This window comes from Palaemon carinicauda, chromosome 17, assembly GCF_036898095.1.
Source record: "Palaemon carinicauda isolate YSFRI2023 chromosome 17, ASM3689809v2, whole genome shotgun sequence".
NCBI classification, from domain to species: Eukaryota; Metazoa; Arthropoda; class Malacostraca; order Decapoda; family Palaemonidae; genus Palaemon; species Palaemon carinicauda.
The window spans coordinates 103,533,862-103,546,676 of record NC_090741.1 but is presented as its reverse complement, the minus strand read 5'-3'; the positions used below and the strand labels follow the sequence as shown (position 1 = coordinate 103,546,676).

General features: G+C 45.4%; 1 protein-coding gene across 4 annotated transcripts in view; it reads left to right on the top strand.

Annotated features, from left to right (window-relative positions):
- The window catches only part of LOC137656882 (uncharacterized), a 246,518-nt gene that overhangs the window by 172,890 nt on the left and 60,813 nt on the right, over positions 1 to 12,815 (top strand). For all 4 annotated transcript variants that reach the window (XM_068391252.1, XM_068391254.1, XM_068391251.1 and 1 more), the window contains one exon: positions 435 to 658. In XM_068391252.1, coding sequence (XP_068247353.1) covers positions 435 to 658 — 224 coding nt within the window. The remainder of the gene's footprint in view (positions 1 to 434; positions 659 to 12,815) is intronic.

Below are 12,815 nucleotides of genomic sequence, written 5' to 3'. Positions count from 1 at the left end.
AACCCAAAACAGTGGAAGACCATGGTACAGAGGCTACAGCACTACCCAAGACTAGAGAATAATGGTTTGAAATATTCATTTAATATTTCATGTTTTTATAATAAAAAAGTTAGCATTTTCATGTCTACACAAGGTTCTTTTTGTATACACATCTCTCTTGCATATACTGTACACACTGTTCCAGGATACATGGATGCTGTGCTTGCATCTTTAATTTAATCCAAGGGCCTAAACAATTATCCTAGTACTGTAACTTGAATTCTGCTTGAGGGTGTATGAACTTTTAGAAATAGAGAGGTTGTTTTAGCACTGGAAATGATAAGTCTTATTTTCTTGTATATAATTTTTATTGGTGAAATTTATTAATGACAGCTATTGAAACCCGAAATGTCTTATTGTGTTTAGTTTTACGTAATTTTTACCTTTTCTTCCAGATATTTCAATGATAAAACAGACGATTGTAAAGTACAAGTTTCATCCTAGAAGCTTCATACCCTTGCTGGAGCTCCTAGGCTGCAAACATCAATTTACTGGTCATGCTGATTGTCTACTCCTGATGATATCAAAACTAAAGGGTCGTTCGAAAGTTGATGATGCAACAGACTTTGCAGATATCTTTAAAGCATCGATAGAGGAATTGATTATGGCATTGATACAGGTATTTAATGATATATTAATTCTGGTTTAATGCAATAAATTTACTATAGTGGTAATATAGAACCCCATATTATGAATACAGGACCACTTCCAATGTACATATTAGGACATACTGTAGATATTACTGATTCTTTGCAGCATCCATTAGACCCAAATTCTATTTCTTTCTGCTTTCTACTTTTCAAGTATTCTTTTGCTTTCTTTTTAGTTAGTTGTCCAAATTCTCTCACTTCACCTGTTCCAATTTTCAATTGTCATTCAAGAACAAATCTTTTGGGATATGCCTATGGATGGCTAGAAATGTAACTTGGTGATCACTTTAATCTTTAAGATACAATAATAGTAACTTGTTCCGACACTGAATACAAACCCCCGCTATTTATAGGAAAGGGGATTATCTTTCGTCGAAGCTGGAAGAGTAGCCATAAAGACTTTTAAGCAAGGTGGAACTACCCTACCGCTAGTTAGCGGGGAGTGGGTGTTAGGAGGGGTAGCTGGGGGGTAGCCAGTCACCTTACTCACACACACACCTGTAATATTTTGTCACTTTTTTTTTCTTTTGGCTCGGAGAAGATAGACATTCGTCTCTCCTCCCAACTGTTTTACTGGTCTTTTGACTTTTCTTATGTTTTATTTTCTTACTGGTGTTTCTATATATATTTGAACATTTCTTGTAATGTTTATATACATGTATATATATATATTTTTGGGCTCAAGCCATGTCGTCCTGATGGAAGTTCCTTAAAGGCAGCTTCCTAGGGTATATTACAACTACAGCGATATTCCCAGAGAATTTACCTTCAGGTACCCAGAATTCTAACTCCTGGAGCGAGTATCCCTAAAAAAGACCTTAGGGATATCGTAAATATCAGTGGACGTATTCTTGACACGCCTCATAGCAATCTATACCCCGAATAGAGTTAACACTTCGTAGGGGTAAAATGGCAAGAAAACGAAAACGATAAGAAAGGGGGGAGCCGTTCATAAGGCATCCCTCCTCCCCGTTTCGAAAGCGTGCCCTGCGCCGCTCACGGCGCCATCTGTATTCCTTTTTGCGTAGCTCTACGACTCGGTGTATTTTCCCTGTTTACTACCCAATCTTGGAATTTTCTCGTTAATAATGCTTTCTCCAACTTCTTCTGCCTCGGATAAGTTGAGTATTATTTCTTTTATGTATAAATGTAGGCTCTTGGTTAAAATTAAAGTTATTAAAAGAGTTATCTTTGATACAAGAGCTGTTGCCTGCTGGAGGCATCATGGATGCTGTCGCTCGCTAGAATAGGATTTATTTGTTAGCAAGAGCGACGTTCCCAGCCCCCTTTGCGCTTAAATATTAGCTACTTAGCTTATTTAGGAATTCTGTTATGATGCGATAGTAGTGTGCCTGGCGAAATTGCCAAGGCTACCAACACTAGTCTTCGTAGGCTAGTTGTTGGCCTATGTACTTCCTGCATGATAATTAGTCTTCCAAATGTGAAATTATTGCTTTAAGCGTTAGGCAACGTTATACATATTAGTCCTTTTCGAGTACCTTCCAAGATAGTATTGATGTGAGTTTCGGTGAATTAGGTAATCGATTCTCTTAGTGCCTAGGCTAGGTTGTCTTAGGTCATTATAATATTATCTGTTCCCCGTTTGCTCCCTTCTCTTTGGGGAAGGGGCAAACCCTTTCCCTCTGTTTAAGCCTTAGGCTTAACTCTAGTGGTTTATTTGAATTAATCTTCAAATATATCTATGCTGGAGTAGTACTGTACTTTCCTGTTCCAACAGTATTGGTTCAGAGGGTGACAGTACAACAGTGTTTAGTCTGAGCCCGGTTTGTCTGGCATGGGGCAGAGTCTCCCTTGCCGATTGACTCGGGCACTAAGGGTTCCCCCCTTAGTCCACCTTGTTGGGTTCCAGTAGTGATCCCTTTACTCGGTGACTCATCAGACTGTCCTTGCCGTTTCGGTCTCGGGATATGTTCCCTTTTCTGGAAAGGCAATTCCTTCCTTGCCGTGGTTCGTGGGAGGCAGCCAGTAGTGCCGGCCTCCCTCTCGGGTCTTTCTCTAGCTGAGATGAACTGTCTTAGTTGGGAATGACCCTTAACCAAGGTAAGGTTGGATAGGACCCTCTGTCCTTCCCTTCTCTTTTTCCGTTCATTGTGTCAGTCGTCTGCATCCTTGCCTAGCCTAGGTTGGGATGAGGAACTGACGTGGTCTCCTGTCGGCCGGCAAAGTGTGCCGACCGGCAGAGACCATTACTGTGAGTGCTGCCCGGTCCTTTCTTGGTCCCTCTATCGCTGCCGTCTGAAAATTCAGTAGGCAGCGGTTAGGAAGCTTGACTTAGTGTCTTCCCCTTCCTTTCGGCACTCTTTCGGGTGCCGGGCCCAGAGACTTATAGTCTCTTAACCCGGCACTCATTCTTTTGTCTTAGTATGTGTTGTCCTTGCCGTCTGCCGGCCTACAGGCCGGCCGTCGGTGGGGAGGGGTGTTCTCCAGTTCTCTTGCTGTCGGTCGGCGTTGGGTGTATACCTTTGCCGGCCGGTCTATTGCTCATCTGCCGGCCACTACAAGTGGGGCCGGCAGCCGAGCGCTGCCTAGTGTGTGGGGGCCAGCCGGCAGGGTTTGTTTACTGCTGCCGGCCGGCCCGCGACACTGCCCAGTCAGCCGGCCACTAAATATGATGGCCGGCAACTCAGTGCAAACCGGGTGGCTACGGTCTGGCAACCACTGCCGGCCGGTTCAGGCATGGGTTCTGGAGTTCTCCCCAATAAAGGTGATCTGATGTTGTGTACTTGAGATCTACCTTTCGAAAACAAAGGGGGGGGGGGGGGTGCTGAGCGGCAATAGCCGGCTGGCACACCACCCTCAGGTACTGTATCAGTCCTCTCTTGGTGGTATATTCAACCAAGGGAGTTCATGATGTAGTAGGTTACAACACTGTCTTTTCTATCTTACTTGTGTTACTGGTATAATCACATGGTGTCGCCTTTCAAGGATAAAAGATAATTCTTTTATTCCTGGCCAGAATGGTATTATTTTACCTTAGGTGTGAGCTACACCTAATTTCCTTTGGAAATACGTTCTCTGGTTATTCTAGTAAAGACTAACTATGTGACTTGGCCGGTGGGCTTCCACAGGTGTTTGTGTGGTTTTCACAAGTAGGTGTCTTTCCCTTATTCTTTTGTTGAATACTCATTTGTTACATGTGAATTAAAATTCACTTGATATTCATGGAAATTTTTCTTCTTTTACAGGAGGAGCATCCGAAGTGTGATAGTGTCTTCTGCAATGTCCGCAGTAAGAACTTTTGCGGACATACCTCGTGTAGGAGGCACGCGGCTTGTGCAGCCTCCAATGATGAACATCGTTACTGGGATCCGCAGGTATGTGCTGTATGTACTAACCTGCTATCAGAGGCTTTTGAATCCCCTAGGTCGGCGGAGTCAAGAGATGCAGCGAGGGAGAGGCTTCGTGTATGGGTAAGGGGTTTTCAGAAAAACACCACTGGACCTTATCTTCCTAACGAGAAGATGAGGGCATACCTTTTTCCCAAGGCTTCCCCTGATGCTGTTGTTCCCCAGCCTCGGCCGGAGATCCCTCTGATCCAGATCCCAGTGGAGGAGGATGTCGCTGACGCCTTGCAGGACATCCAGTTGGACGACAAGATGTCCGACTTGTCTGATCGTGCGGAGCAGGATCTCCTCGCAGAGGGCGAGGAGCAGGATCGAGATCCTATTGCCGTGGAGGAAGAGGTTCCCGTATCATCAGACGTGCCGGTTCAGGTCCCTGAACCTATCCCCTCTACCTCGTCCGCTCTTCCAGCAGAGCTTGGACAGGCTCTCTCTTCCATCGTTGGTATGATCCAACAGATGCAGAGGGAGAATAATCAGAAGGCCGCTACTTTGGAGCTCCAGATGCAGAAGATCACAGCATCACGTGGACCTCCAAAGAAGCTCAACGTTAAGGACCTTCCTCTGTGCTCGGATGCCAACCCGTGGAGATATGCCGAGCACATGCCGATGACGATTGGGAAGATCGTCATGTCGGAGAAACTGGGTTCAGTTCCCCTTGAGGAGGTGGAATTCTGGCCCAGTAGAGGGGCCTACCCGGACTGCTATGTCCGTTTGAAGAAGGAGCCGGCTTCGAAGGAGGAGACGGAACCAAAGGAAGTGATTATCCTAGATCACTCCAAGGCTCAAGCCACTTTGACAGCTGCTTTAAAGGAGAGGGGGTTCTCAAACTCGAAGGTTGCCGCCTTGAGCAAGAAACACCCCTCCTTTGTATCCTCCCCGGCTAGGGCCTTCCCCTTTATGCAAAAGGGGTTTGCGGCCGTCATCAAGGCAGTTGAAGCTGGCAAGCCGTGCCCGTCTTTGGAGGAATGTAAACCTCTATCGCTGGCATTGCCAATGGATAACAAGGACTGGAAGGAGGTGCACCTTACTTTCTCGGTTGGGAAGTTGGACGCCGACATTGCAGGACAGCAGTTCGGCGAAAACCTTCCCAAGTTGTCGGAATTCCTTCTACGGAGGGAATTGGACACAAAGGAGCGCCTGGCAGCCTCGATGTCTCTCCAGACCAACATGGAGACGATGGCTAGCGACCCCAAGATGCCAGAGATGTTCATGGTTATGGCCAAAATCCATCTGGCCACAGTAACCAAGGACCTCTATTGCTTTGTTAAAGCAAGGAGAGCCTGTAGGGAGTTTGTGTTTGCCTCGGCCACAGTGAGGCACGAACCCAAGAGGCTAATTTCATCCAACATCTGGGGTAAAGATCTCTTTCCCAAGGACGTGGTCAAAGAGATCGTGGACAAGGCTGCCACTGAGAACCGCAATCTTCTCCTGAAGGGGGGCCTGTCCCTTAAGAGGAAGTCTTCTCCGGATGAGGGCCCTCAGCCGAAAGGAAAGGCGAAGAAGTCAAGGTTTTCCTCCCGTCCAGCCAAGTCCTTCAAACAGCAAAGACCACAGCAGCAACAGCCAGCTTTGCCTCCGGTTCCACAACTGGTAGCCCAGACCCCGACCACCTTCCAATGGGTTCCCCAAGCAATGTCATCAGCTTCCCCTGCATTCAATCCCGTGTTCGAGGGACAGTCGACCACGTTTCGTGCAAGGCCCAGAGGAGCAGCTAGAGGGTCATCAAGACGCCCCTCTAGGGGACGAGGATTCAGAGGTGGTCGCGGCCAGGGAGGCAAGACTGCAGGACAGTCAAAGTGAAGTGTCGCCGGTAGGTGGGAGACTTCAGTATTTCCGGGATCGCTGGACCTTCGATCCCTGGGCCCACAGCCTTCTCAAAAATGGACTGGGTTGGAGTTGGTACAGTACTCCGCCCCAGTGCCCTCAATTTTTCCAACACTCCACCCCCGTTTTGGAGGAGTACACCCAAGATCTGTTGGAGAAAAAGGTGATCAGGAGGGTAAAGTCCATCAAGTTCCAAGGGAGGCTGTTTTGTGTTCCCAAGAAAGACTCGGGGAAACTCAGAGTCATTCTGGACTTGTCACCACTCAACAAGTTCATAGTGAACCACAAGTTCAAGATGTTAACGTTACAACACATAAGGGCCTTACTGCCCAAGAGGGCATATACCGTCTCCATCGACTTGTCAGACGCATATTGGCACGTTCCAATAAGTCGTCGTCTCTCCCCCTACCTAGGATTCAAGCTACAACAAAAACTTTACGCTTTCAGGGCGATGCCCTTCGGACTAAACATAGCCCCAAGGATCTTTACGAAGCTTGCGAGCGCAGCTCTCAAACAGTTACGCCTAAAAGGGTTCCAGGTAGTAGCCTACCTGGACGATTGGTTGGTGTGGGCAGCATCCAGAGCAGAATGCTTGCAAGCTTCCCTACAAGTGATTCAGTTCCTGGAATATCTAGGCTTCATGATCAACAGAAAGAAGTCTCGTCTTTCTCCAGCTCAGAGGTTCCAGTGGTTGGGAATTCACTGGGATTTAGTGTCACACCGTCTTTCCATCCCGATGTCAAAGAGGAAGGAAATAGCAGGGTCTGTCAGGAGACTTCTAGGTTCCGAGAGGATATCAAGACGCGAACAAGAGAGGGTTTTGGGCTCTCTTCAGTTTGCATCAGTAACAGACCCTGTGCTAAGAGCACAGCTAAAAGATGCAGCGGGAGTATGGAGAACCTTTGCATCGAAAGAGCGAAGGGACGTGAAGAGACCGGTCCCACTTCGGCTACGTTCTCTTCTCAGACCGTGGTCTCAAGCCAGTCGTCTAAAGAGGTCTCTACCTCTTCAGCCACCCCCCCCGTCAGTGACAATCCACACAGACGCCTCAAAGGTAGGGTGGGGGGGTCACTCCCATCGGAAAAAAGTGCAAGGAATCTGGTCCAAGCTATTTGGGACCTTTCACATAAACTTTCTAGAAGCTATGGCAGTACTTCTGACCCTGAAGAAAGTATCCCCACGTCACTCGATCCACGTAAGGTTGGTACTGGACAGCGAGGTGGTTGTGAAATGTCTGAATCGGCGGGGATCGAGATCCCCACCTCTCAACCAGGTGATGTTAGCCATATTCCGACTGGCGGAGAAGAAGAAGTGGCACCTGTCAGCAGTTCACCTTCAAGGAGTCCGGAATGTGACCGCGGACGCTCTATCCAGGGTAACACCGATAGAGACAGAATGGTCCCTAGACGCAGGATCATTCTCTTTCATCTTGAGTCAAGTCACAGAACTGCAGATAGACCTCTTCGCGACGAAGGACAACAAGAAGCTGCCGAAATATGTGTCCCCATATGTGGACCCCGCGGCAGAAGCAATAGATGCGATGTCCCTCGATTGGAACAGATGGTCCAGGATCTACCTGTTTCCCCCTCACAATCTGATGTTGAGGGTCCTCAACAAACTGAGATCCTTCAAGGGAGTAGCAGCAATAGTGGCCCACAAGTGGCCGAACAGTGTATGGTTCCCTCTGGCTCTGGAACTACGACTGAAGTTCCTACCACTCCCGGACCCAGTTCTGTCCCAGCAAGTCCAGAAGTCGACTGTCTTCGCTTCATTACAGAAGACCCGAACCCTGCAGCTCATGATTTTCTCTCCCTAGCGGTGAAGAAACGGTTCGGAATCTCGAAAGATAGTATCGACTTCCTGGAAGAATACAAGTGTAAGTCTACTAGGAGGCAGTACGAATCTGCATGGAAGAAATGGGTAGCCTTTGTCAAAGATAAGAACCCGCACGAGATCTCTACGGAGTTCTGCCTATCCTTCTTCATTCACCTCCACGGACAGGGGCTGGCAGCGAACACAATTTCTACATGTAAGTCAGCTCTAACAAGACCCATTCTATATGCCTTCCAGGTAGACCTCGCTAACGAAATGTTTAATAAGATCCCAAAGGCCTGTGCTAGGCTTAGACCATCAGCTCCTCCAAAGCCTATTTCATGGTCATTAGACAAAGTCCTTCATTTTGCCTCATTACTAGATAATGAGGAATGTGCGTTGAAGGACCAGACTCAAAAAGTGATCTTCCTTTTTGCCCTTGCTTCTGGGGCCAGAGTTAGTGAGATTGTGGCCCTCTCGAGAGAGGAGGGCCGAGTTCAGTTCCTGGATGGGGGAGAACTGAACCTGTTTCCGGACCCTACGTTTCTCGCTAAGAACGAGTTGCCCACCAACAGGTGGGGTCCCTGGAGAATCTGCCCTCTGAAAGAAGATGCATCTCTATGTCCCGTAGAATGCCTTAAGGTCTATCTTCGTAGAACTTCAGACTTCCATGGGGGCCAACTATTCAGAGGAGAAACATCGGGCTCGAATTTATCTTTAAATCAACTTAGGGCGAAAATTACATATTTTATTCGCAGAGCGGATCCTGACAGTTCACCCGCAGGTCATGATCCGAGGAAAGTTGCTTCATCTTTAAACTTCTTTAATTTTATGGATTTTGAACACCTTCGTTCATACACTGGCTGGAAGTCTTCCAGGGTATTCTTTCGCCACTATGCTAAGCAAGTGGAGCAGCTAAAGAGGTCTGTGGTAGCAGTTGGTTGCGTCGTTAACCCTGCTGTTTAACTCTGCGAGGAACAGCGGAATCATTTGGGACTTGGATTCTTGGGTGAATAGTTAGTTATATATGTTGATATAACTGGTAGTGTAGGCTCTCAGAGCCCACAGTGACTGTTCCAACGTGATGGTGATGGTAACATAAGTACAGACAGGGTGCCAAGCGTTTGCCAACGCTATTGTCAGCAAAGTAGTAACATGGACGTTAAGTTTGATACCGGGGTATGTGTAAATGACACATATGTTTTCTTTCAGATAATCATTCATCCATGCACTACAGTACTTGTGAAAATTGTTGGTCATCCACCTAGCATATGTACATATTTATGGTGACCATATCTATTTATTGTTTCTCAATAAACTTGTTCTCGGGAACCTTGCGTCTCCTTCACCTATATTTTTTGATTTCATATTGTTTTTTGAGCATTTAGCCTATGTATATTAATCGGGGATATCTATAATAGCCTATTCCTTAATGCAAAGCCTGGATTATACTGGTTTATACTTTCCTTAGCAATAAGGACTCCACCCCTTTCTGAGGACGGTGGTAGCAGCAAGTTTAATCCTACGCAGATATAACCTTTTGTCTATTTTTACTTCGACCAGGGTGCTGGTCGGGACTTTTTCTTTTGGATACGGTAGTCCCGTAAGACTTCGCTTCATATAGAGTGAGACCACTATATGGTACTGGCTAGCGAGTGATTCATACATAGGTATATGTACTCTTCGTTCGTTTCTAGAGTCTAGTAGGACTCCTCCCTGTAGGGGGCAGGAAGCACTCTCATGGCTTATGATTAGTGAAAAGATGTATAACGGTAACATCTTAGGTCTGTCAGTCGAGTTGACTAAGAAACATTCTTGAGGAGTACGGCACGTATTGAGAATCCACAGATACAGTAATGCTCTGGTATACTTCCATCAGGACGACATGGCTTGAGCCCAAAAAACGGATTTTGAGCGAAGCGAAAAATCTATTTTTGGGTAAGATAGCCATGTCGTCCTGATGGACCCGCCCTGCTCCTTTTCAAAATAAATATGAGTGAAAAGGATAGTAGGACCCCTCCCTACATACAGTATCTGTAGCACCTCGTGTATCGCTACAAGGAATACAGATGGCGCCGTGAGCGGCGCAGGGCACGCTTTCGAAACGGGGAGGAGGGATGCCTTATGAACGGCTCCCCCCTTTCTTATCGTTTTCGTTTTCTTGCCATTTTACCCCTACGAAGTGTTAACTCTATTCGGGGTATAGATTGCTATGAGGCGTGTCAAGAATACGTCCACTGATATTTACGATATCCCTAAGGTCTTTTTTAGGGATACTCGCTCCAGGAGTTAGAATTCTGGGTACCTGAAGGTAAATTCTCTGGGAATATCGCTGTAGTTGTAATATACCCTAGGAAGCTGCCTTTAAGGAACTTCCATCAGGACGACATGGCTATCTTACCCAAAAATAGATTTTTCGCTTCGCTCAAAATCCGTTATATATATATATACAGTGATACCTCGGTACTCGACCATAATCCGTTCGAGATCCGTGTTCGACCTCCGATTTGTTCGAGTACCGAATTTTTTTTCCCCATAAGAAATAATGGTATATATTCTATTCCGTTCCCAAGCACTCGAACAGGCCCAAAATATTAATAAAACGTGTACCTAAACAACAATAATTATCTAAATGTGTATGAAATTGGTCAGAAAATCCTATAAAACAATTTTAAACCATTTACTGTACTAAAATAAAACAATTTTAAACCATTTTCTGTACTGTAGTGAACATACCTTTGAGCAGCGGTTCGATGGCATACAGGGATGGATGTGGAGAGGATGGAAGGGGGAGGTTACTGCTTGGAAGGAGAGTCCCCTTCCATGATGTGGCGGGGTAGTTCTCCTTCAGGAGTTGTTTCTCTCTCCAATGAAAGGGTGGGCAGATCTATTTCAGGGGTTTCTTCTCTTCTTTGTCTCTTCTTTGGAGGAGAAACAGGCTTTGATGTAGCAGCTTTCTTTTCTTTTGTGAAAAACTGGTCTATTGTTAATTGTTTCTTCCTCCTCTGCAGTATTCTTCGAAAATGATACATGACACTATCATTAAACATATGCACTGCCCGGTTTGCTACTGCAATTTCTGGGTGGTATTTTTCAGCAAAAGCCTGCACATCTGCCCACTTGGAACAAATTTCATTGATGAGAGAACTTGGAACATCCTCCCTTACCTCATCCTCTTCTGAAGATTCCTGCTCCACAATCAGATCCTGCTGCTGTTGTTGTTGCAGGTGCAACAATTCCTCCACAGTCAACTCGGTAGAATGGCTTTCTACAAGCTCATCAATATCATCCTTGTCGACCTCAAGCCCCAAACTCCTGCCCATGACAACAATTTCCTCAACGACATCAGTGTCATCAGAAATTACAGGGGTAGCAGTGCTTGGACCCGCCTCTGGTTGGAAACCTTCAAACTCCCTCTCTGTGACACATGATGGCCACAGCTTACGCCAGGCAGAGTTCAATGTCCTATAGGTCACACCTCGCCAAGCTTGGTCAATCATGTTAACAGAGTTGAGGATGCTGAAGTGTTCCTTCCAGAATTCCTTTAGGGTCAACTTCGTGTCACTGGTCACTTCAAAACACTTTCTGAAAAGGGCCTTGGTATAGAGTTTTTTGAAGTTTGAAATGACCTGTTGGTCCATGGGCTGGAGTATGGGAGTAGTATTGGGGGGCAAGAATTTGATTTTGATAAAGCTGTATTCTTCTTTCAAGTCATCCTCGAGACCTGGAGGATGTGCAGGAGCATTGTCCATAACCAGAAGACATTTCATTGGCAAGCTCTTTTCAATGAGGTAAGCCTTAACCTGGGGGGCAAACACTTCGTTTATCCACTCAGTAAAGAATTGTCTTGTGACCCAAGATTTAGTGTTCGAGCGCCACATAACTGGTAGTGCACTTTTACAAATATTATTTCGTTTGAACACCCGGGGGTTGTCCGAGTGGTACACTAACAAGGGTTTGATCTTGCAATCGCCACTTGCATTTGCACACAGCAACAATGTTAGCCTATCTTTCATTGGCTTGTGACCTGGCATCTTCGTCTCGTCCTTGGTAATGTACGTATTGGCTGGCATTTTCTTCCAAAATAACCCAGTCTCATCACAATTAAAGACTTGTTGTGCGATCAAATTTTGTTCATTTATGTACCGATCGAATTCCCCCACGTATTTATCGGCTGCAATTTGATCCGAACTAGCTGCCTCCCCATGCCTAGTAACACGATGAATACCTGTTCTATTACGAAACTTTTCAAACCAACCCCTGCTCGCTTTAAATGTAAATGAATCACTTTCACTGGTACTCGGACTTTTCTTCACTAATTCTTCATAGATATGCAACGCTTTTTCACAAATGAACGCTTCACTAACACTTTCCCCGGCCAACTGTTTTTCTTTAATAAATATTAAAAGCAACTTTTCCATCTCCTCAATCACTTGTGGCCTTTGCTTAGTTACCGCCGTAACTCCCGTTGCAACATTCGCCTTCTTAATCATTTCTTTATGCTTTAAAAACGTAGAAATGGTCGACTTCGCCATTCCGTATTCTACCGCTAAATCGGACACTCGTACACCATTCTCATATTTCGCTATAATTTCCTTCTTCAACTCGATCGTTGTTCGCACTGTTTTCCTCTTCTCCTTCCCCTTAACACTCATTACTTTCTTGGGACTCATTATGAAAGCTAAAAAAGCAATTAAAAGCACTGAAAATCACTAAATCACAACGAATGCTGATCGCGCGTTGTCTGAGTGACGCTCTCGAGAGAACTGATGCTTCCCGAACAAGCGAGAGTGGCCGAGATGGCGCGATCATCACAAAGCCCATGCGGTCGTCACGTGTTCGGCTGGTCGAGTACCGAATTTTTGGTCGAGCACCGCAGCAAAAATTTCTCGAAAATTTTGGTCGAACTCCGAATTGTTCGAGTATAGAGTCGTTCGACTACCGAGGTATCACTGTATATATATATATATATATATATGTATATATATATGTATATATATATATATGTATATATATATATATATATGTATATATATATATATATATGTATATATATATATATATATATATATATATATATATATATATATATATGTATGTGTATATATATATATATATATATATA